General features: G+C 41.3%; 1 protein-coding gene across 1 annotated transcript in view; it reads left to right on the forward strand.

Annotated features, from left to right (window-relative positions):
• Nucleotides 1-26083, forward strand: part of TMEFF2 (transmembrane protein with EGF like and two follistatin like domains 2) — a 326923-nt gene that overhangs the window by 133461 nt on the left and 167379 nt on the right. Inside the window, exon 3 of the mRNA XM_040562211.1 lies at nt 11543-13171. Coding sequence (XP_040418145.1) covers nt 12898-13171 — 274 coding nt within the window. The 5' untranslated portion in view covers nt 11543-12897. The remainder of the gene's footprint in view (nt 1-11542; nt 13172-26083) is intronic.

The raw sequence follows: 26083 nt of genomic DNA on the forward strand, positions 1-26083 counted from the left end.
TGATTTGAAGTGTCCACTTCTCCTCTCAAAGGCATTATTTCTGAAGGGATAGTAGGAGATATTTTTGCATGCTGTGTCACATTTGACTTTGATTCACTGTTGGATAGATAGTTTGGGGTTTGTTGCTGCAAACCTCCTGTTCAGCACTAGGAGAAGCAGTCTAGAGGTCACCACAGAATCCTCATCTCCGTTATCAGCAAGGAGTGATGCTTTTGTTTAAATTCCAGCTTCCACTAGCAGGAGCATATGTGTAAGGAGAAGGTGAAATTTTTCTAAAACCTGATTTCTGAGTGATTGCAACTAGGGGATTATCTTAAGTCTTCGGCAGGCAGATTTTTTAACTAGTATCTTTATAGACAATCCTTAATTTCCATGTATAGTTTGTGGAAACTGTGTGTTAGAGGTCAGTGAATAATCCATGTTATTGAAGATATATGTGAACTGTAATTTCAGCATTTTAACACTGCACTCAGAAAAACATATCAGGTAATGACATACATGGAGTTTGGTTCCAGGATGAAAATGAATGGTGCACTATTTATGTTACGAATGCTGCTTGAGACAGGTTTACAAATAGTGAAGTCTGCTAGGGACTTCCTCCTTCTGAAGATCTAACGCTGTACCTTGTGAATGCTGGACACTTTTGAGATTCTCTCTCCTGCCAAGGGACAGGGTTGGGAAAGAGTGTCTGGATGCAGGAAGTCACAATTTCAGAGCTCTAAACTCCCATAAAAGACAATTGTAAAAGTTCTTGCTTCAGCTCTCTCTCTCGCCCACTTTCTTGGGAGAAGAGATTGCTGTTCATCTGATCTGTGTAGTTTTAGAGGAAGAAATATGTCAATAAGTGATGTTTCAAAGTCATGCTGTTTCTTACATCAGCCTGATTTTTGCCTAAAGGCAAAAAGCTTTCTAATTGGGTTTGAAGTTTCTGTCATTTCATTAAGCAATAATATAATGTTAAATCATCTCCCTTTAAAATTTTAATTTTTCAGGGGTTTGGCATTGCATATCAATGCATACAGTAACTCAAGAACTCTTAAATAATCATAAGGTGGTGAGTCATAGGACTAAAGGCCTGCTCCACCTCTCACTCATTATTTTAAGCCAACTCTGCAAGCACTGCCTGCCTTGCAAACCAAATAGTCAAATGTCATTAGAAAACAGAATTTTGGGATAAGGGTTGTGGTTGTCCCACACAGGTAAGAAGCTTCTTCAGCTCTTATGAAAATGGAAGTGTATGTATACAGAGGTGTGCTTATCCTCATGATCCTAATTCAAATGCCAAAATGGACATTTGAAGTTGGAGAACAGAATCCACTGATGGATTAGAGACACAGAGCAAAAGGTGACAGAAGACCAAGTTTTCCATTCATGTAAGCTGTGCTGTGGAAATGGATGTGTTTGACTTTGTTCAAGGCTAAATAAAATTCAGCCTCAGTTAACAAATATGATAGGAGGGAGAGCTGGTGAATGTTTCATCACTCCACTTTGTGCCTTTTGTAAGCGAGAGGCCATCCCGTTTATCATTCCTCTTATTCTCACACCAAAGTCACTAAAGGCTCCTTCACCACTTGTGAGGGCACCTGGGTTGTGCTTCTGACAGCCCTGTGCTCTCCTTCTTGTCATCATGGTTTGCCTGATGGAGCAGGAAGAGGAGTTGGCATGGGCTACACTGATACCAGCAGCGACTGCTGGGAGACCTGCTCCAACTGCATGCGGGAATGTTCCTGTAATGAAGCAGATAACAGTGCAAAATTAAATAGCTCCGACTTTTTTTAATAAAGAGGTTGGATATGAGAGTGATGACCACAATTCATTTGGTTCTGGGAAGGCATTCACCAGAAAGCTGGTAATAAAAAAAATGGAGACGTCTCAAGAGAAAAAAAAATAGAAATGGAAGAGTGTAAGGAAAAAAATGGTACAGTTTGAAATAGGCATATATATATATATATATATATATATCACCTGGGGAGTGACAATTTTGGTTCTGATTCAAGAAGGCACTTAAACATTTACTTAAGAGCTGCTTTGAATAAGAATTCTTTCCTGAGCTGAAAAGCAGAGGAACTGGTAGCAGTCTTAAGTACCTAGCATCATGCCCCTGCTGTAGGAAAGGAATTACTTGGGAAGATGTAAATATTAAAAAAGCTACATTTAATCTGTTTGGAATAGGATTTTTGCTATTTCAAGGGAAGCATTTCTTGGAACATTTTAAGGTAACAAAATGGAATAGTAGTAAACATTTTCTTGGGGATAATTCCAGGCTGGCAGGGAAATCATTTCATTGACCCCAGAGATTTTTTTTTTCCATTCTTTGCTCCATTGGTACCTTTTAAAATATTTTAAAATTGTGAAGGCAAACTGGAATTTACAGAAATGTGAACCCACTGCTATTTCAGTGTTAACTTTCCACTAATCATCTTTGAAGACAGCTGAGTGAAACCCTCCCTGTTCCCTTCCCACTTCCTATTACCCTTAATATATTATTATCCTATTTAACTCCACTGCCAAGGGAATCTTTCCCACTCTGATCTCTGCTGTAAAATGAATGAAAAAGCACAAGTAAGCTGACAAATTCTGAAGGAGCAAACTACATCAGGTTCATGCATAATGTAGCCATCATGTCTTCTGTTCTTTTAATATTACTGAATTCACGTGGTATTCAATGCTCGCACTCAGAGGAGATAGAGATGTATCTATTCTTTACTTATGGATATTATTTCTATGTTAATGAATTCTTTTTCTATCAACAGACAAAAATTCAGGAGATGAGGGATTCCTCCAAGTTCTCTTGATTATAAAACATTTTACATAATTACCAATAAATTATAGTAATTTTATTTTCTTAGAAAGTAAATTTTAACAAAGATCTCACATACTATATTATGTCCTTCAATACTTCAGCTTCCAAATGCATATGTAAGCTATTTAGCATTCTGAATTAAAAAAAAAAAAAAAAGGAAATTAATTACAAAGCAAATTCGCTTCAATGGCATAAAAAATTAATCTTATGTAACTTTAAAATGTATGCCTACTGCACTAAGTCCCAAGGCAATACTGTATTGAAAAGTATGAAGTAGGCTTATTTCAACCATGAGGGAACAGCTCATGCAAACTTCCTAGAACACTTACTGCTCTATAAGTAATATGAAATGTTTGTTGAGATTTCGTTGTGTTTCCTTCAGATAGATGCATTACAAACTATTAACAGCGGAGAGTCTGCAAGGAGATTCCTTTTGTGTCTTTAAAAGTGAACAAGCTACGCAGGAAGGGCACAGAGAAGCCTATTATACCAAGAGAAACTGAACACCCGAGGCAAAGAAATGAAGGGGAAAAATGCTTCTGTGCCTCGCTTCTGCTAAAGCCCATGTTCAGAAGAACGTAGCTGCTCTTGGTTTGCCATTGCCAAGCGGCATGGTGTCACATTCTGGTTTCTTTTTAACCAGCATCATTTGTAAGGAAAGAATCACCATCAGTGAGCTAACTCAGTTTGCTGAGAGAGCAGAATGACCGAAGGAAAACAAAACTTTGTTCTGAGTGACAACCGAGGCTAGCGCTCCGGTAGCAAAATGCAGCCAGGACATTGGCTGCTGCACTGGGAAGCGAGGAGACCAAAAACATTTAGAAGCAATTTGTTTTTTCCAGAAAGATCATCTGGAAGTGGCTGCAGCCTTTTTCTTAAATGGGTGTTCCCCTGTGGATTGGATGTGTGGATATTAATGCAACGTGCAGAGGCTGGAAAAGGCATGGAAGGGAGGAAGAACCTGCACAGTGAATCTGGTAGATAAAATGTGTAAAAGATGATACCTAATGTGTAACTCTTGGCCAATAACTCTGGGAAGTACAGATCAGTGCTTTTGAAAATCATTTATTTCTTCTAGCTTTTCCAGAAATACCTAGTTTGAGGTATTCAAACAGACACAGAAATTACGAGGAAGCTTAGAAAGGGGTGAAGTCCTGCCATGGGATGCAACGTACTCCCAGCACAACGGCAAGTCTCTTGTGAGCCAGAAAGTCTTTGGAGGGCTTGTGAGTGAGTGAGGATTTGCTCTGGAGGGGGATTCTCTTCCGGTACCACTTCATGCAAACCAGCACCCGGAGAAGCAGCAGCCAGCCTTGCTGTGCTCTCAGCACTGCTTCCCGGCCTGTGGGAGCACAGGCGGGAGCTGCCTGCTGAAAGGAGCTGCAGGTGGCTGTTTCCATGTCCTGGGGGTTGTCTCTCTTGAATGTCCCGGAGGGATAGATCACAGGCATTTTATCTTTGAAGGCTTTCGAGAACAGGTTGGACAAATGTGCCACAGATGGCCCTTTTGAGATGGGGTATATCAGTTGGGCTCTCAAATTTCTTTTCACCCTGTTTCCTGCAGCTCTGCGATCTGTCTTTTGAGGAATAGTGGTGTCAATTTGAGATCCTCACTAGCCTACTATGAATGAATCTTCCTGATGAAATGATATTTCTCAGTCCTGCCCCATGTCTTACAGCCTTTCCATATTACCAGCTTGGCAGACAAAGCATGGGGCCGAGCAAGACAACTGGTGAAGACAACTATTTGTGGTCACAGCTTCTCTTAGGAAGTGGCATGGGGCAAAAGAGCAGATTTGGCCAGAGCCATTACAGGGTGAGGGGTTGAGCTGTTCCATTCTCACCAGCTGCACTGAGCACGCAGAAGGAGATTGGCAGCTGGAAAAAAGGGAGGACAGAAATTAGGTTGCTCTTTTCTGGCATCCCCTCAACAGTGCAATATCTGTACCTATCAGGGAAAAAATATTAGTCACCTGTGATATCACAGAGTCCCATTAAAATGACAGCATATACAGCAGTTTTTACGAACTTTCTCTGCAATCTCTTGGCAGCCCCCGAGATGTTCTCCAAGGGAAGGCTTACTGGCAGGCACTTTTTAGGCCTGGGACACGCGTAAATCCGTGCGCGTTTTTGGAACATATTGCTTACAGGTTGTCTCTCCCTAGCACATAAGTCAGGCCAAGGTCCCAGCAGGGTCCGGGCAGAAGTACAGCAGCCAGATAAACATGCCAGATGTGCTTGGTGGGCGTGCTGGTTCGTGGGAGGTGGAAGTGAAAAGAGTCAGGGATGCGCTGTGCAGCAGCAGGGAGGTCACCCAAGCAGGGAGGCTCTGTGTCCAGCAAGGAACACAGGCAACAGGGGAGCAAAGCAGGGTGGGAGGGCAGCAGGAAAACCAGCAAAGAAGTTCTTATACAGACTGAGGGTAGCAGTGAGGCCTGAGAAACCATGCCTCTCGCTGTGGTGGGCGCAGAAGCTGCCCAGAGATTTGCCAGTTACATGGCTGTGACAAGCTGCTTGTGGTGAATTCATATCACTCTGTACCCAGCACCTGCTTTACACTGCCCATGTATTTTTAAGCATTAAAAAGCTACTTTCTGTTTCCTGATCTGCCAACAGAAACAGCTTCCTGTTATGCTAGTAATGCTGCCTGACTATATATTTCTAACCTGGGTAGTACAGTTCCTATCTGCTCTCCCAGCATACCAGCCAGGGCACTCTCACCAACCAGTACGTCATTGCTTGCTTCTTCTCTCAGTTCCCCAACACATCCCAAGAGATGGAACATGCTGTTTGTATGCCCCCTCTACGTATCTGAATTTTAGGTATCAAAACTACTTATTTCTCACTACATTTAGTGGGAAGAGAGAGTCCCTTGCACAGCAAAACACAGAACAGGTCCCTTACTGCTGTAGGTGTCCCAGGGTGACTGCCCTGTCCCCTGGTGCCAGCCATAATGGACTGGCAGAGTGCCTTGGTGATGGGCACTTGGGGACAGCTGTGCTCCTCTGGATGGAGAACCTGCCTTCGGTGGTGGTTGGCACTGGGCAGCAGAGAGACCGCAACTTTGGTGTGCCTGGAGAGGAGCAGGACCATGCAAACAGCTCAAGTAAAGCTAATGGGCATAAATAAAAGCCTGTTGTACTACGGTGTGCGTGCCCTTGTTTGGGGTAAAGGACTCTTAGGTTAATGTAGTTTGAAGGTCGCCTTACTCCCAGAAGAAGTGAAGTACAGAGAAGCATGTACGTGGTGGTTTAAGAGGCTTTGATAGATGCTTGTTCGCTTTACGCTCTTAGTCGGCTCTTCATAAATTTCTGATGTATCGAATCTGTTGGGAGTTTTGTTGGCTTTATTTTAGTTCTTTGGTGTAGTTTTACCAGAAAACAACAACTGCTGTGATTTCTCCGTGAAAACCCAATGCTCCCCCAACCCCCTTCCAAAAAAACAGCCCCAGAATAGATTTTTTTCAAAACCTCCCTACACAAGAAAAGTCAGCAGTGCTGGCAGAGGCAGGTGCTCGCAGAGGACCCGGTGTAACTGTCAGGAAATGCTGACAGCACCAAAAAAGCAAGGTAGGGTCAGATACTAGAACGTGATTTGATGAAAATACATTATGTAGTTTAAAGGTCCAGTTTTAACAATTTTTATTATTACTTTATGGGTTTTTATATAAAATGTTGGACTTAGCCTGCATTGTGCTAGTAATATTTATGAAATTGTATTAGAAAATACGATAAAGGTTTATAGGAAAGTCATTACTGTAACTACAAAGCACATCCAAAATAGCACCAATGGAAAAGTAATCAATCCGCATCAGACAAGTCAAGTGACTTCAGGGTATAGAGGCTAATCCAAGCATGGCTGTGAAAATGGGGTTTTGTGAGTCTGGGAGCAAGAAAATTATGTTTTTTATCACAATTCCTTACAAAGCATCGTGTCCTTGCAGCATGGCAGCCTGGTCTCACAGCAGAGGGTGATGGCAAAACAGCTCTTGGTGCAGTGAAGAGATGGATATGCAGAGCCCAGGCTTGGGGAGGGGGGCTCAGCCCACCCCTGGAGCGGGTGTCGGTAATTATTAACCGCTAATAGCGAGAAAAACCATTATGGTACACAATAGGCTTTCCTTTCACACCACTAATTGTGTGATGAACTTACTTTGGCAGTAAATTGTCACATCTGCTGTGGAGAGAGATTACACTTAGGGAAATAAAATAAATACAGTTGCTGTTCCTTTATCCCTGGATGATTGAGTCGTTAGAAAAAAAAAAAAAAAAGGAAAAAAAGAAAACTTGGCAGATGGAACATATTATTTGTTAGACAAGGCTTCAGGGGGAGGTAATAACTTTTTTTTTTTTTTTTTAGACAACTGATATTGTAGGAAAAACAGGCAAGCTTTCACAAGCACGCCTCAATTTGTTCTTTCTGCTCTGATTGCACTTTGGAGAGCAGTAACTCCAAAGGTCCCAGATGAGGGATGATTTTTGGTGGCAGTGCTGGCTTGAGCTTCCTTCTGTCCATCTCCTTCCACATGTTCCTGCTTCATTGGCTTGCTCTTGCTTTGTGCTGCTCCTTCAGCTGCGACCAGGCAGCTGCCTGCATTTCTTCTCCTTCCTCTACCAGAACTTCAGCTATTGGATATTTTGGCTGAGACGGAGGCAACGCTGTTACCAGAACATTGTTCCTAACAGTCCTGAACAGTCTTCCTAAAACTACACCTGCACAAGACATATTTTCAGATGTGCCTAATAATAAGTGGATGTCTGTATTTTTGAAGGATGAGGCATTAGAGGAATTTGTTCCTCCTGATGCTGGGTGCGGTGCTCTGTACAGTACGTGCAGGGTGATTGTCAAAGAATCACAGGAACTTTGGAGTGCCTTAGCAGTAATCTCAAGTTGCTTGAGAGAAGTGACAAATATTTTATTTAAATGGCCTCTTGCAAGAATCCTACTTTCAAATGTGTCTGTGTCATATCAGTCCCTCTGTACAATACCAACTGCCTTTTTTATATGTCAGGTCTGTAATGCCTTGTTTGCGTTGCCCAAAGCCACATTTATACCATTCTTTTGTCAGTTTGATTGAGACAAATGCAGAAAGTGACAGATGGGTTAATGGCCCTACCATGGTGTCATCACATCGCTGCAGGAAATGGCATCAACATGCAATCATGGCAAGATGTACTATTACACTTCATTTGTCTCTAGAACAATTTTGGAGAATCAATGGGTGTCCCATGGTTCAAGATCAGCCGTAAAACTGCATGTCCCACTCCTCCGAGTTGTTCATACATTATTCCCTGCTTTAGCTCCTGCAACTGAATCTTGAGCCTTAACTCTGCCTCTGCCTCTGGAGCTGGCCAAAAGTCAGAGCTTCAGTTTTTCAGAAAGTTTTGTTTGTTTCAGTTCAGAGAAAAAAAAAAAAAAAAGTATAGTCTTTTAAAAAAGAAGTAGTAGTTCACTCTAGGTCCCAAACCAGTTTTGCCCAGGAACCAGGAGCATCTTTGCAAATACTGTTGCAGGTGCTTGGTAGAATTCATATTTTTGTAACTTTCTGTGTTCCCCCTGTCCTTGGGTTCAGTGGGCATTCAACAGCTGGCAAAGGAGGATCCTACAGACTTTCATTTTCTTACAGGACTTTTTGTCTGTAAAGAAATCTTTTCTACTGGTACCGCACACGGGGGCACATAGCCGCAGTCCTGTAAGATGAAGCCATTTATTTGCATTCTGAGTTCCTCTCAGAATAAAATCATCCTCCCAGTCTTCAAAACTGTTCCCATCCTCTACAGAGCTCTGCTTTCTCCCTGTGTCATTCTTCGCCTCCTAATTATAGCCTCCTGTCGGTCCAGCATCACCTCTTCTCCTGTACAAAATTCATCCCGTGATTCTCAGCTGCTTGTAGTGATTCTCCTTCTCACCCCACCAGTCTCAGACCTTCTCTGCCTCACTTCACGTCACTTTAACAGCCCTTTAGGAAAGTTTGTGCTGCTTGCCATAGGCAGGTTTCTGCCCGGAGACTGGTCCCCTCAGTGCTTTCTTAGCCACAAGCTTCCTTAGCTCACTTTTCCGTCCGCCTCCTTTTACACCGCTTCCCTCTCATTAAACCCCTCCACAATAGAATGCTGTGGTATTACACATCTTCTGCGAATAGCAAGGCATTTCTGTGAAAATGTATTCCAAAATAAATTGTAGTGCATTGTATAGGAGTCATAAAATAACATTCACTGGGGGAAGCAATTACTTGCTCAATAATGTCCACAACATTCAGCTCTTCAGCTTCTGGGGCTCAATAATGCCCACAACATTCAGCTCTTCACCTTGTAAGGGCAGAAGGGTATGTTTCTTAGTAAAATAATTGTATTTTAATTTGGAACATCCTCTTTCACTAAACATGAAAACTATACAAACCTGCATGAAAGCAGTCTCATCGTGCTCATAAGAAAAGTGTGGACTTTTCTCATTTAATTTATTTTGAGAAAATGTATTTCCTGTTTCTTTTCAAAACTGTGATTTCTAGACATGGATGCTCAAATAAATTAGACTTCTTCCTGTCTGAATCACGGACACAGTATAGGATTAGGAGAACACAAATTGCACGTCGTTTTTGTGGAAGTGTGGCTGTGGCATGCCATTCTTTAAAGGTGTGTTTTGTGGTTTTTTTTAATTATTTTTTCAGGTCTTCTGTGGATTGACTTGTAAACAAAAAAATTAAGTCCACTTGCATTTTATGTAGACAAATTTAACCATCCTTTCTTCAAAGGGCAGGTGTCAGCAAAATGACAAGATTTAAATGGTTCCCAGTAAGAGTGCTGTGTCCTGACAAGTTTGGTTTGATGGTGACATTCAAAAAAAACTTCAAAATATTAGAAGGTGTTCAGTAAGAGGCTTCTTATTTCTGGCCTCTTGGTTAATAATCTGGAATTTCCCCTTGACATTAATTTGGACCACAAGCAGTGTGCAGTCCCCTCGCTATCTAGCAGGGGGCACAGCAGGCTTCAACCTTTGTGTGATGCAACCTTAGTGATGGGCCAGGCCAGCCAACAAATGAAAGCAAATTGAAATTGGATTGTGGTTTTCTGTCAAGATTGCCCACTTAGCAATGTGTAAAGCATTAAATACTTCTGCAGCACAAACGATGTGCATGTTTTCTCAGTGTAAGTACTGAAAAAGCACAGACAGGAGGCAAGAAAATGTCTTTTTATGCCTCTATATGTTTTTTCTAATAAAAAAATCTTTGTAAAATGTGTTAAGCACCACCAAGTTCCCAATCAAAAAAGCCCTTAGAGATTTTAGTATGGCGTGCACACATATACATAACATCTTCTGTGTAGAGCTGAGTAGTTTTTTGTTCTTTTCCCCTTTCTCCCTTTTTTTTAAGCCAGTTTGGTAATCCAACCCGCCTCAGTAAGGTCATAGCAATCTACCAGCATCCACGTGGAGCTTTCCTTTGGCAGGGTAAGAGTCTGTGAGATGAGCTCTGATTAACAGAGACAAAAAAAAATCAATATTTATGTTAAGTAAATGATGGTTGGCAAGTAGATGGGGAAATGTCCAAAGTTAAATGTAGTTGATCCATATAAAATGCAAGTGGAAAAGCAAAACTCTGACAAATTTTTTGGGGGGTCATAAAGTCTGAGCAAGGAGCAGCTTGCTGTGAGCACCTCTAAAATGTCCGTCTTTATCTTTGACTCACCCTTCCCAATGAAGCATCCTACTGCTGTTTTGAATTTGTCAAATTCAAACCATGTGGGAGCCCCTCCTCGGCACGGAGCACTTTTCCCTTCCCCACTAATGCGTTGCCTGTCACATAACAATACCCCATTCAGATATTTTTTACTTGAAATCAGCTCAAGTACACTCAATACAGATATGCTCCTTTTCAATCCTCTCATAGAAAGAATTTTCATATAAGCTAATCTAGTCCTAAGCAGTAAATATATATGTAATCTGTATGTATATTATATAGAAATATTTGACCTAAATTTTCTTATCCAGAATTACCCTTCAGTGAAGTGATATGATGTACGAAGATGGGTTCTGTTAAAATTTTCTTTGTAGGATTTTCCAGTAAGAAAAAGGCTTATTGTTGCTTGCTAAACCTGGGAAAAGGGATAACGTCTTTCTTTAAACATTTTCGAAACAGGCACCCTCTAGCACGAGGAGCAGGAGAGCTCCAGGAAGAATGATGTAGGGTTAAAAGGAGCAAATTTTTCCTGCAGATGTTTCAGTAGGTGTGTGTAAGAGTGATTGCTGGAGAAAGCAAACACATCCCATTGCTGGAAGACTGGCAGCAAAATATGTAAAATCAGACTATTCAAAGCTTATGATGGAAAATGGTGTGGTACTGACACTTCGCTGGCTGCGACCTTCTGCTAAGAGCACTCAAAATGCATATGCCACCAGATCTAAAAATAAAGGATAGAGAATTGGCAGGGTGCTCCCTGGGGTCTAAGCCATGTAACACCATGTCGTTTGTAACCGCATGGGTATTTGTCACCACAATCCTGTATGAAGGACAGACGCTGTGCAAACCCTTAGTAATGCATTGTGGTTGGGGGGGGGCGAGTTCAGTCTGATGTCCCTGTTCTTCCCTGAATCTGTTGTGGGAAACTAGCTGATACTTCAAGGGGCGCATGATAACGTCTGCCATGAAGTATGCAAGTACTTGATTACAGCACACGCCTGTACTTGACAGTTTCATTGACAAATTTGTTAATAAAGCTATTTTCTCTTTGTCCCCACCTCCAGGGTATTATGAGCTGCTCGTGCTGCAGGAGGACAGCCAGCAAGGCCCGCACGCTGAAGGGGAGCACCTTGTTTGCCATCTCATTCATACCTCTCAAGTTTTTGAAGATGAATTATTTATCAAAGATGCTTCTTTGGACAGTAGATGTCATCTTTAATTATTCCTGACTTGTTTTTCCAGTGCAGCACATGGCGAGTTTCTTAAAGAGAGTAAAGATGCTTTATCTTCACGATACCAAAGAACAGACTGAAGAAAAATATTTTTCTACTTAACTTGCATGCTAGCCATGATGAAAGGCAATATTCTCCTCCTAGATCCATGCCACAGATTCCTGCTCAGATGTTTGGCTACCCACATGTGGGAAACTCCCGCTAGCACCAGTAGGAGCTGAAATCAGCCAGACTGATACTTCTAGATGCTGAAGGTCTTTTTGTAGTGTGTACACACTGTAACAGACTCAACAAGACGATATGCAGTATAATCACCATCTTGGCAATGAGAAGGAAGAGGTGTGAGGGGACTTGGAAGTTAAAATACTCCCTTCCTTGGGCTCAGGCATGTGTGAGAGAGGAGGAGCATGGTGGTAAGGCTTTACCTGCATTCAGTGTGTGCATTGAGCTCACCTGTTTGAAAACCAGCCTAAGATTTTTCTGTTAATTAAGTACTAACAATGAAACTTCACTGATGCTTCAGCTGCATGCCACCTCTCTGCAGAGCAGGGAAACAGCCTGCATTTACAAAGCAACAGCATGCAAAAATACCAAAACACAAGATTGTTTTTTTAACTAAAATTTACATTACATACAACTTTATGGGAACATTTGCATAAGAAATATATTGTTTGCAGAGACATTTCTTTTAGAACCTTAACGTGTAAAAACTTAAATAAATGCATATCTAAAGAAGCCCAGTCATTCACAGGCTCCCACAAGCATCCTTAAATGCCATTGTGAGGAACCACCACCACGGAACATGCTCTGTAATTACCATGGAGAGATTATTTGGGCACCAGACAATGCAAAACTGGACCTGCAGCCATCAGTCACTGCATAGCTATCGACCTGGAATTAGGCAGCTTCTAATGGGTAAGGATTGCAGCCTCTATGCAGGGAAAGGCACTTCCTAAGCGCTCATTCCCATGCCTGTCCTCCAAAGCACCTAATAATGGAGCGAGGCTGAGATGGGGCTGGGTCGGACTTGTGCACCAATGCAGCAATAACTGCCGTGAGCAAATGTTTTAGTGAGCGGTTTGTGAAAGACAGTTGCAAAAATATTCCCTGATAAAACACCAACAGCTCTTGGATACAGGGATTCATTTATCAGGATAAACTTCTTCTCCTGAAGTCCAAACCTACACATGGGAGATGGAGAGCATTTTGTTTTTAACACAGGAGAATCATTTCCCCCTTCCACCTGGAAGCAAGCGCTAAATTGCTGCCTGCAGAGTTTCACCTGGGAGCTGAATTACCCCCACTGGTTTTGTGCTGTCGCCAAGGCTACAAATGAGCCACAGGTGGGGTGGCTGGGGTCTCGCAGCAGCTCTCAGACAGCAGGTTCTGTCTCCCTTCCCTGCAAGAAGAGGACACTGAACAAGAGCAAGCCGGGGCTCCTTCTTCTCCCCCAGCAAGCAAGTAAGAAGCTTTGTGCTCGATTAATTGATGCAGGTAAAGCAAGTAGCGTTAATGTTTCCCATGTACTGGGGAGTGTGTTCTCTCCTAGCGTGAGCTGAGGTGCTGTATTTCCTGTTCCTGATCCGTGTTAGGGTAAAGAACAGGTGTAAGCGGCTGTCTTTGTGCTGCCTGTATGATAACGTTTTTGGTGAAAAAGATGATGCTTTTGGAGTAGAGAGTGAACTTTGAAGGAAAGATTATTATTCTTAATCATGTTAGAGTGGTGTGCTTGGGCCTGTTCCCAGAGGTCCTCAGAGAAGCAGGCCTCTGAGTATGTGGCCTGTGGTCTCAAGCAGCAGGCTGGTGTTTGTTGGGGTGTGCATCTCCAAACCTTCGCTGCTTTGGGCACATTAGGCAGTGGGGCTCCTCGAGCTGCTCATGAGTTTATCCTTTTCTTTGCCTGCTACAGCTAAGGGAAGCATGTTGGGCAGGCTGCAGGGTTTGGTCAGCTTTAGTTACAGTTTGGGACCGAGGTGTTGATAAAGAAGCTGTAACAAACATCACAGCTGCCCTATTTTCCAGAATCCTGTTTCTTGTGCTGCAGGGCACTCCACGGGGGGGAGGTTTCTTGGTCAGCTCCCAGGGAGCTCCCAGCTCCTGCTGGTGACCAGGAACCTCAATGGTGGGCTATGCTCCGCTTATCCGTCCTGGTCTGGCATGGGGAAACCAAAGCCGAATACCCACAAAGCAATTACTCATTGTGCTCCAGCTGGCTGCTGAGGAAGCATGTGCTGCTCACAGTGGAAGTATTGAGTTCTCCTCAAAATACCAGCCTAACATTTCTTTAGGTGTCAAGTCTGAGGAACCCTGCTAGCTCTTTTTCTGTTTGCTTTGTCGAAACTTACCTTTTCTTTTTTTTTTTTTTTTTTACAATTATGAGTCACAGTAAAGGTTAGTTTTTTTTTTTTTTTCATTTTTAAGGCATACTCTGTATTTCTACTTGCTTAATGATACAAGTAGGCCTTTCTCTTTGATTTCTCCCTCCTTTTATGTTTCTCTGCTTGTGACTAACAGTCTTTTAATCTGCAGCTTTCCCTCCATATAGGTTGTGCCTATGTCACACCATACATATATGCTGTTCTCTGAACCTTCTTCGGTATTTTTCTTTGTCATCTCTGACATCCTTATTTACTGCCTTCTGGTTTGGGATGCTGTCAGTAGCTTTTTCTTGGATTACTCAGAGAAAATGTGGAAGCCATCAATACGGAACTGTTTGAATGTGGTTTCAAAATCTCTCTCTGTGACCAAAAAGCCATCTATTCTTTACAGACACTTGTTTGTTTGTTTTTAATTACTGATAGATGAAACTGCGTGGCACTTAGCTTCAACGACAATCTGCTGCAATGTGAGATGGGGGAAAGCACATACTTCAGTTACCTGTTTTAATAGCGTATATCTGACCTTTCTTTTTTCCTGTGGATTTTGTGCTGTTTCTGCACATCTGTGTTCTCTGCCTTTTTATGATCTTGTGGTGTTTCATGTGCTGTTGCTTTTCATATTTTATTTCCCTATATGGAGCGCCTGAATTTGTTTTCAGTTCTCCTGGAACAGAAGTCTGTTATCCATACTAATGGAGACCCGCAACAAACCTTTCCTGCCAAACCATATTTACTGTACATAATGTATTTTTCAGCAGTAGTTGTTTTGAGTTTAAAAAAAAAAAATCTCATTTTCTTAATTAACTTTTTTATTGAGGGTTTAATGCATGTTCATTACAGAAATTGCAGCTCTCCTATGACAATTGACTGTAAAAAATTTCTTTGTGGGGTTCCTTATTTATTGTGCCTTAGTGATTTTTTTTTCTTCAGATCAAATGCACTCAGTTTGGTAGTAAAAGGCTGGTTTTGTCTTTCTACCTGACAGCCCTGCACATTCAGCGTGGGCTCTTAGGCTGGGTTTTCCCCTTGCCATGCAGCAGCAGCAGCAGGGCTGGCTGCACCTTCTGTTCACACCTGCCTCGCCGGTGGAGCAAACAGGGTGGCAAGCAGCTCCCCAAATTTGGTTTGCCCAGCACTATCTTGGTTCTAGAAGGACTAGTGAAGAGGGGCACGTTGCTTTTCTCTTTTTGCTGTAGTTACCAGCACACCTGTGCTTGGGGAATGGGTCTGCTGGACAAACAAGCAGCTGACATCTTCACATAGTCATATCCTGAAAAGCAGCCATGCTTCCAGCCAGGAAAATAGATCTGTTTGGCATGGGACCACCACAACTCCCAAGCACCAGGAGGTCCCTTACCTAGAAGCTGCGGTGGGTTCTGGTGCAAGACTCACGTCGCTGCTTGACGCAAACAAGCATGGGGCACCTGCACTTAAATAGAAGGCACAAGTACCCATCGTCTGGGCGAGGTATCCTCATCTGGGTGCTCTGGTGTTTAAAGCTGCCGTAGAATCTCAGCGTGTTTCACCCCTCTGCTTTTTTTCCTGCCACATGCCTTTTTGCTTGTTTTCCATCTTAAAACGTTGTCACACAGTTGCTCTAAATGAGCTTACAGGTTTATGAAATGCCATTACAGTCCATTTTGTCACAATGCCAGCGTATTCCTCCTTTTGGTGTAAAGGTTAAGAATTTTTATTTTATTTTTAATTGCCTGTATTTGGCTCTCTGGAACTGTAAATCTGCAAGTAGAAAGACCAGCAGAAAAACACGAAGAAGTAATTAATAACAAGTGGGCTTCTCAAAACATAAGGAAATGGTGTCATTTTAATGTTAACATACTGAGGATATGAATAAAATGCACCAGGGAAAAAAGAAAGGCATTATCTTATGCTGTTCATTTGAGGTGCACTGGATGTGAATAGCAGCATTACACTTATCTCTTGAAGTACGAGATTATCTGCTCATGTCCCAAAACTGTAGTTCCATCGGTTGCCAGAAATGCTTGGTGGCAGAGCGGGAAATAGCATGTTTAAAAAAATAATAATAATAATAAAAGGGCAAAATAGAGGAGTGTCTCCTCACATGGGGCCTTCCCTGTGTGCAGCAGTCTGTGAGCTCAGGGACTTCCCAGGCTTTAGAAGTTGTCCCGTGTCTATACATTTGAGAGCTGTGGTATATTTCCTTTAACTATGTGTCTAATTTGGAAATTGCTGTATGTATTTGGCCTTCAGACCGCATATACATCTCTTCTATATTCTATTCTTGTTTTCATCCTTTCTTGTAGTGAAACTACTGTGTTCATGGGTTAATTATCTGCATGTAGCAAGGAACGAAAGTCAGGGATCTGTGCTGACATTCTGAATAAAAGTGAATTTTCCAAGTAATTGCTGAGAGAAGTTAAGGAAAAACTGGACTTTGTGCTTGGGCAGACCATGATCACTCCTTTCCTGCCTTGTGATGCATATGAAATAAGCTGGTATTAAGAAGCACAGCCTCCCCGATGACTGGGGAGTCCGTATAGTGCCAGTTGAGTGTCTGACTGTGGTTTAATTGAGTGCCACCTCCCAGGGACTGCAGATATGCAGGCTGAACTTCCAAAGCACCAAGGACAGCATCGCTTCCCCAGTGATGCGTTCCTTCTCTTGTGCTGCTTCCATGCTTGGCTGCCCTGATCCTGAGCACAGGCTGGAATCAATGGGTGGTCTCCCGTGGAAGACCGCAGGATGCAGAGGACGTCATCTTTCCCTTTTTCCTGCTGGAGCTGCAATTGTTGTGGCTGTGAGTGAGCAGATCTCTCAGAAAATACAGGTGGGAGAACTTTATGGAAATGCAGTCCCAGAAATTGAGAACACATTTTTTATTTAATCTCCTATAGTTGCTAAACAGTGGCTTGTAACTTAGTGGTCACAAAGGGGTGCATTACAGCAGGGGGAGTGAGATGTCTGATGAAGGACGCAGATCTGAAGTCTCCACGTTGACCATGGGGGCTCTCTTCCATGCTAGTACCCTATTCCAGTGTACTCACTGCTAAAGGCAAGTACACATGTTGCTTTGTTCGCCTCATCCATTGCTGTACACCGCTCTGTATGTCAGAAAACATGGACCAGAGCGTTTGTAAAATTGGCTTGTGCATTAGCAGTTAAAAATAGAAATTACAGTGCTTTTGCTTTGTTTCAAGGTAGCATTGCTCTGAGGAGCAGCTTTCCAAGACTGCCTGAAACAGCTCAATCTTTTGGTGAAAGCTAAGACTGAAAGTGGTATGTTAATTAGCAGAGCAGCAAATCAATAAATGTATCTCTGTTGTCTCATCTGCTGTCCAAACAAAGGGTCTCAGTACTTTACATCTACATTTCCCTTTTTTACCGTACCCTGCCCTAAGATGAAGAATTGAACGTATCGGTTTCACTTTCAGTTGTATGAAGGACAAATCAGAAGCTGCTGCTTTCTGTGGATACAGCAGATTGATGTATTAGGGAATTTTTTTTCTCAAAATGGTTTTCATTGGTGCAGCCAGATGAAGCAATTCCTTTTAGATCTATCTTTGCAGATAGGTCCTGTTGAAAAGGCTGACTGCTAAGACTGTTTGGCTCTCAGAATGAATCTTCCTTTGAAAAGTGTTTAAAGATTTAAGTTTAGCCCTAGACATTAATTTCCGAAAGCTTTTGGACTTCAAACAATGAGCTTAACTAGCCTATGGAATAACATGAAAGCTAGTACAATGTCCAGCACATCTATTGAAAAAGCCTCTAATATCTTTAAGTGCCCAATTTATCTTTGGATTTAACTTTAAAACTGATGGAGTTTTTAAATGAGGAAAAAGTTCTTCTAAAACATAATCATAAGCTGCTCTAAAACACTGATCTGAACCGACCGGGACAGATTTAGTTTCTTACATACCTATTTGCAGCAAGATATCCTGCTTGAGGGGATGATTTATTGTTTCTGTCAAAAGAAGCTGCAGTTCCTCTTACAAAATTGTTAGAGACTGAGTCTAAAGGGATTAGCAGACTTTAAGTTTAAGCTTTTTAGTGTGTCATTTGGTTAATTTACAGCACCTCTTTTAGCAGCTGTGGAAATGGGCTGCTTTCTAATATGGTACCACCGATTAGCTTTATAGCAAATTTTAATTGCTTTACAGTTAGTATTTTTAACTCTTCTACCCACTCTGCTCTTTCCTTTCCAGAAGACAGGTCTTCAGCTGTGCAGCTCTGGTATATCTGCTTTCTCCTCACTTCTGTTCTTTGTTGCAACACATCTACTTTTTAGATGTGGATGGGAATGAGTGGGTTTGTTGGAGAGTAACAGCAACCATATTCCTTCCTCAGGTGTCTCCCATGTCATCATGATAAGGAGACCATTGAAGACTCACCAAGATGTGGCCTTGTCCACATATCCATGCCAGTTTGTCAGGCTTTCGTGCTGGTTTAATTTGCATTAAGGGGAAAAAAGGGAAAGAAACAAGCTTTGCTCTTGTGTCATGATTGTTTAACCAGCACTGGTTTGTTTTAACTGTGCCCTGTTTCCTCTTTTAAAGGAGAGGGATTGCTATGTTTAGCCTTTCACTAGCTTTCATTCAGCTCTTGGCATAGATGTGCCTTGTGGGTTTCTTAACCCCGGTAGAAGTTATGAGCATTGCATTTACATGAGATCACTGAAAGAAAAAAACTTTGAAGAATGAACAGTTCAGGTAATTTTTTTTTTTCAAGAAGTCAGCTTAAAATAGATTTTTTTTTACTGCTTTTAGCATTATCTACTAGAGTAGATAAAATCTGAATGTCACCAGTCTTTTTCAAGCATCCACGTACAAAAAAATATATCTATCCATGATGTCTCTGAATACAATTTTTCCAATAATTATTTGATGAACATCCGTCATAAACTTGGTTGTCAGATGTGTATTGACCACTGAATAGAAAATTTAGTGGTTGCTTCTTATAGCCCTCATCTCTCCCAGCACTTCAGGTTAGTGATCGTTGCTAAACAGGTCGTATCTTGAGATGTTAGTTAATATTTTTACATGCTTAAAACATGTTTATCAGGCCCTCCCTATCTAGTCCTTTTCTGGGATTAAAAAGATGTCATTCTGAATCCCAGCTTTCTTTGGAAATGTTACAGAATTGTTTACAAGACCATGCTGGCATTAAATACCTGCATCTTTCCTTATCACAGAAGGTTGGTGAAATTAATTTCCTTTTCATAGACTCCAGTTAAAATATAGCTTATATAGTTTGTCATGATGTTTATTGTGAGTCACATGAGAAGACTTAACGGTGTTATTTTTCAGCATTGAAAATGCCATTTGTGAGGCTCTGGTGGTTGATTTCGTGTGGCGTTGCCTTTATACAAGGGAGGTGGAAGAAAATTCTTGATCAGTTGATGGATTGTTTCTAAACTGTCTTTGTCCTTAATTTTACAGTTGCTAATAATGTTTTATAATGCTTGACCATTTTCTCCTTTAGGAACAGATTTTTAAAATTGCAGTATTAAAATCTTTTTTTCCCCCCAAACCTCATTTTTTTTTAACGTTTATTGTTTTGTTCTATGGTAGCACAGTGTCATGATACGAGGGATAACCTTGATTGCTCCAGTGTCACTGGTGGCAGTGAATATATTTGCATAACCTGAGGAAATGTCAGTGTAATTATTAGCTATCAGGAAATATTACCCTAATACTCATAATGATTTCATAAATAATAAAGTTACAAAGAATAATAGGCGCTGTTTTCTCTTTTTTGCAATTTGCTAAACTAACAAACAAGTGTGCCCTTTGTAAGCGCTTAAATGCATGACTGAATCCATTCTTTCAATAAAAATGGCTAAATATCTACCTGTTCTTAAGGATGCTGTGAAGTGTTGTAGATATCAAATGTTTATGTTTTAATACTAGGAAAAACGGTGAGGTTTTGAAGACTTTGGTGGTAGTTTGACAGATGTACCTGATAACCCCAAATCAATTTCTGTTGGGTTAGAATAATTTGACAGGTTTAGATGTCGATGAGGAGGGTGGGACCATTTTGCTTCAGTTATTCTGCCCAGCTATTCTAATTAATCTCCACTTAATTTAAAGAAATTGCTTACTGTATCTGATAATGAGTTAATTTGTAATTCAATTAGCGGCACCATTTGTAAGCATTTTATGTGAACAAAAACACCTGCTGAACTGCTCAGTCTGTGTTATACCTTAAAATGGCAAGATGAATTTTCCTCCTTGGGAATGCCAGGACGGGCAAGGCCAGGTCACATGACCGTCCACAAAGATGGACCACTACGACCTGTCTCAAACACCAGTCTGATTTTACTCCTTATAAAGAGCTGTCAAATGGCAGTTTGAATGGGCTCTTTCCTGCAGTGTTTTCTGGAAGCTTGCCTTATTCAGTCACGTTGTAAATATGGAGCTTTCAGTTGCTGTAGGAGTGAGAGATGTATATGTTATAGGACAACCAGCTCAGCCCACTGCAATTGAGCAGTGTCCTTGTGGATGGGATGTTTTGATCTAGCTGTTACTGATGGGGTTCCCTCCCACTTCTCCCATACTAAAATGTTATGCTGTATTTGCTCCCCTAGGTTTTGTGAAGACTTCTGGCTGCAATTTAGCAAAGCAGCTAGGTGCCCGTTTACTTTTCTTGTCTATAGTGCCACTGAAAATTGAAGGGTGTGCTGTACAGCAGAGGAGATTCTAAAAGCAGGCTCCTATTCAGACAAGACTATTTTGGAGAAAGAGAACAAAAATAAAATTGATCTCTTTATTGGCTATCTGCAGGCATGTTAGTGCTTTATAAATACATGTGATTCTGGTGCTTCTCTAGTGTTTCTGTACATGGAGCTTTGATTCTTAGCAATGCCCTGGAAGTACTTTCTTTGAAAGACTTTTTGTGACGTCTATGAGAATATTGCCAAAGAACAGTTCCACCTTAAAAATAAATAAAATCTGCATATTAGTCACTTTCTGAAATTGCTTTGCAACTAGTTAATCTAATTAATCAAACATAAGCATGTTCCTTAGTTTTGTCAAGTTATTATGAAGCAAAGAAGGTGGATCATCTACTCAGAATGCTTAAACAAAGGACAAACCCTTCGGTCAATAGATTTTCTTTGGTAGGCATGATGGTATGATCTAAAGTGAGGGTAACGACATGAGAGTAGAAAAGGCATGTCTGTATAAAAGTGGCATAACAGGAAGGGGACATAGGGTGTCATAACATTTAGTTCACTGGGAAAGGAAAGGACAGAGGAGGGAAGAGAGATCAAGTGTCTGTATTTCCTACTAGAGTGTGACTCAGGATGGGAATTAAGCCAAACAACCAGATTTAACGCTTCTAATCACTTTTTTTCTTCTAAGGTTCTTTTCTTCCCTTCATGACTAGCACCATTTAAAGAAGACCTAGCAGGCCAACGTTCATCTTAATTATTCTCTTTCAGGTTTGTGTGCACTCACAATGCCAAGTATTCAAGGCGATCCAATTTTTTCTGCCTTTGGCAAAGGGAATTAGATGCTTGCCCCTAACACTTATAGCTGATGTGCTGTATGTCCACAGCCCCACTGAAGTAAGGGTGGGTTACTTCGACTTAAAATGAGGGTATAGCTTCTGAATTTTTTAGGTAATTGCAATCACAAATACATGGTAATAGAGGCTAAGGGGAGGAAGGCAGAGCAGAGCTTGACAGATGATTGAAGTCTAGTGTTATCTGTATCACTTTTATATTTAAAGTTGGTGGTTTGTTCAGTAGTGGATATACCACAGTGGATGTAGATGAGTCCTAAAAATGCAGACTGTTGGTGTCTGCATCCAGAATGGCACCAGTTGCCTCTTGGAACATTTTTTCAATGAACATTAGTATGAAATGACAGCCAGCTGGCTGTGTTCTTTTTGTTTGGTTTTGGAGCATTGGGGGGGGGGGGGGAGGGGTTTGGAGGTTTTTGTTGTAGATTATTTCCCTGTGGTGAAATGTGGTTCCTAGGAATTGAAGCTACTCTAGTTGGTCACTGGCTCCTGTTATTTTATTGTCTTACTCTGTGATATGTATGAGAGCTTTTTATTTGTGGCTTTTGGGAACAGTAAGCATCAAAACCCTAAAATTTCACTTCTATAATTGATGTTGGATACATTAAAATAGACCAGGCAATGTAAGCAAAATATAGTTATTTTTTTGGCCACTGAAGGATTTTTTCTTTTTTTAATTCTTTCTTTTGACTTGCTATTATTACTATTTCCATATTCTTCCTAAAATGTAGGTTCCTGAACTGAGATGCAATACTTAGAAGTGTATTTTCCTCAGTATGCAACTCAGAATGACATTAGCTCTATGAACTTAACATTTGCTAAGAATTCCTCTTGAGTGACCAAACTCCCTTCCTTAAATGCTCTCTGACCTACCGAGACTCTTGTCTCATAGTTAGAGCTGTTCTTTTTGTACGACCATGTTGAACATGTCTCGGCTTGTTGCCAGTTCGCAGATCACTGGACTGTCAACAGTTTGCCTACTTTTTCATCTTTCATCATAACAAAATATTCTTTGTGCCCTCTTCAGACTTGTGTAACCTCTTTCTAGTCGTGTGCACTTAGTTACTGTGTTACATCAAACCCGATGCCTTCAGGACTTGAGTAACATCTGGTTTGCTGATGTCAACCGTGTCTGTTAGTGGCTGTACAACTGTAAGTCTTGAAATTTAGAAACAAACTATTTTAGGCTGCCATGTTCATTATTATGTGCATTACAGCATTTGACAAGAGACTTTTAATTAGGGTGTGAACAGTTAAGTCATGGTAATACCATGGTAAAATGCTAGGTTGTTTTGGCATTGTCACCTTGATGAGTCACATCTTTGGCCTTTCGTGCTTGAAAAGCAGAGGGGGAATTTTCCCGACTAAAGTATGCTAGTTATCAAATACTTTGGTAGTCCATTGCTAACTGTGAAGTGACTGTCTTATGTTTATGTCAGACAGTGACTTTCACAGAGTCATGGGATAATCCAGGCTCAAAGGGACCTCCTCCAAGCAGTGGTAGTTGTGAGATGAGGCAAGGCTGTCCGGGCTTTAACCAGTCAGGCTGGGGAACTTCCTGGTGTGGAGACGGCACAGATGGCCTGGTCCCTGCTCCTCTGCTTCGTGGTGGAAAGGGTTCTCCCTTCCTGTTCTCCTTCATGTGTTTTTTTTAAGAATATCTGTAGTGCTTGAATTTCAGGGTGTTTTCACAGAAATGAAGTATTACATTACAGTGCTCCATATCTTCAGGTCAGACGTTTGAGTGGCTGAAGGTTGTTACTGCTGAACACGGATGTTCCTGTGCAGTGGAGTGGTCCAACTCTAGTTATCACAAAAAGCACGCTGGGCTAGACAACATCGGTTTGTGCTTCAGCTGGCAGAAAAGCTGTGCTGTCCCTGGGGAGCCTGATCCAAGGCAGAGAGAAAGCTTTTCCAGAGCTGAGCTCTTTCCAGCAGAGGAAATGACATCTGGTTGTATTGTTTTATACCTGTTCGGAGAGTCCCTGCTGAATAGTCTACTGCGTTGGCGTCCGAGGCTGCCAGCCCGGAGTACCTCGCAAGCACTGCAATTTTGCTCTAATCCCTCCCGTGTGGATTGAGGCGCGCTCTCTGCAAATTACTGGGAAGAATGATGGGAATCATGTTGTCCTAACGGAAGCACTTTAGGAGCAGATACGGAGTGCGGGGATGATACCTGCACTGATCGCTGCACACCGCTCTGCAGTAAAGCACCCCCACTTTGTCTCCCATGGTAGGCTTAAGGGAGTGCTTTATGTGGTTTATTAAACTTCATCTATCCCCCAGTTGTTTCTTCCATTCTTCACAATCTCCCTATCCTTCTAGTACTGAGGGAAGCAGAAATCCACACAGGAAAATAACTGGTGGGTCGTTTACTCAGTAAAAGTCCAACAATATCACTAACAGAAGGAGAGCCAAATTCAAAATGACATAAGTGTTCATAATGATAAACTTCGAACTGCTTTGAGGACAAAAATTAGAGTTGCTTTTTATTGCAACTTTAAAATACTGGTGTGCACCTTTCGAATATCAGCCCCACTCTGTGGTAGAAATTATTTTTTTTAACTTAGTACTTCAGTATTAGCCCTTATCAGGATATATGAACTCATACAGTGTCTGAAATAGGTCTATAGATTTACTAGCTTCAACACTGTAAAAGTCTTAGTATAATGCCCGAGGCTTATCTTCCAAAATGTGTGATTAAAAGCATTATTGTGGCACCAGGTCAGGTGAAAGGTCCAGCCAGTTTGTTTTTCATTTCCAACAGTAGCTTCTTGAGGATACTTAAGGAAAGAACATTAAAAATGGTGAGAAGCAGATGATGACCATTTTCCTGGTACTTCTCTGACTTAAAGACTTCACTGGGTAGTATGCGTTTTCAGTGCTCTGGGAAGTGCCAACATGGAATACTGGTGGCCAACTTTGATCACTAGTTGCAGATAGATACTGTGTTAAAATAAACTGTTTGTAATCTTGTCTACCCTAAAAATTTCTGTCAAGGTTTATCAGATAAACTGCATTTCATTCAGGAAATTCTGGCTGATGATTAAACAGTAGGAAACTCAAGATTGGGAATGTTTAACCAAGGTACACACACAACCTAAAGCAGTTCTTTGCCAACAATACATGTTATTTATATGATCTAATTATTTTAATATGGTCTCAGTTTGGAAGAGCTGTGTGTGGTTTTTGGTTTGTTTTTGGAAGACTCATCCAATTGTTCTTTTTTTCTACTGTTACCATTGCTATAGGGCAGAGTTAGGGCTGTTTGGATGCCCTCAACTGTAATTATGCAATTGCAAGCAATTTATCCAGTGTTTACATGCATATAATACATTCAATATTAACTTCATTGACCCTAATGTGCTTTGGATCAGGTCCAACATAGATGTGTTGCTGAATTTGTAAAATGCTTTGGGATACTTCAGATAAAAGGCATCGTGATAAAGTGGGAGTTAGTAATTACTATAAGCACGAGGAAGTGGTTGTACTTGACTCTAGCCATTGACCCATAACTCTTGGTAAGAAATTGAAAGCTAAATGATAGATACTACAGAGTAGCTTTCCATCAGAAAAGCTATGCAATTTCATAGTCTCTAATCTAACCACCCTGTTCTGGAGGCAGAAGGTGAGACATTTTTGTCTGGCTGCAGTTAAACAAAGTGCCAAGTATTTCTTCCTCCAATTTGCTCTTTGCATGCTGAGCTGTAGGCTCAGCTGAAGCGTGTCGCAGCCTCCAAAGCATTGGTATGATCAGCCATGTGGTTTTAAAGACAATTTCATTCTGCATTGTCCTCCTTCCTTTCAACTGTTGTGACAATCCTTTCTTTGTATTGCTTTAGCACAGTGATTCACAATGCACATATGAAGCATAGTCTTTGTAATCCTTCTAGTGATTTGGTATTGGCATTTAACCTTGTGAAATTACTCAGCTAAGTGTAAGCAAGAGAGCATATTGACATGGTCAGATACCCAGCAGAATGGGAATTTGCAATGCTCCAAATATCGTGAAATCTGGGCATCATCCATTTGGCTGCCAGCAATGAAACCTGATTAGCAAGAGAGGAGCAGAATGTATCCGAGAAGCTACAGTACAATGTGTTGCCCTGCAGCCAAATCAGGAGGAGAGCAAGTGGTGTCACAAAGTGTATGCTTGCATGTAAGTGTAAGGAAAGTAAGCATATTGCTTCTGAGGCAAGGAAAGAAGAGAACTAGTCAATCTGGCTTGTATAGACAGCAACTACTCAGTGTATCTTGTAATTTGGGAGGGGAGATTTCTTCTTGTTTGTTTTTTTTTTTGAACAGAAGATTGTTCAACCCTGTATCTTTGTATCGAAAAACTATTGGTGATGATTGCAGTGTTAAACACCAATCACTCACTGTCATGATAGCATAGCCAAGAGCTTTCTGCGCAGAAGAATAAATATGGAAACACTCACAGGGTTTTGCATTAAAAATTAAATAACTTTAAAGCAACTAATGACTCTTCCATCAA

The sequence above is a fragment of the Cygnus olor genome, chromosome 6 (genome assembly GCF_009769625.2).
Source record: "Cygnus olor isolate bCygOlo1 chromosome 6, bCygOlo1.pri.v2, whole genome shotgun sequence".
NCBI classification, from domain to species: Eukaryota; Metazoa; Chordata; class Aves; order Anseriformes; family Anatidae; genus Cygnus; species Cygnus olor.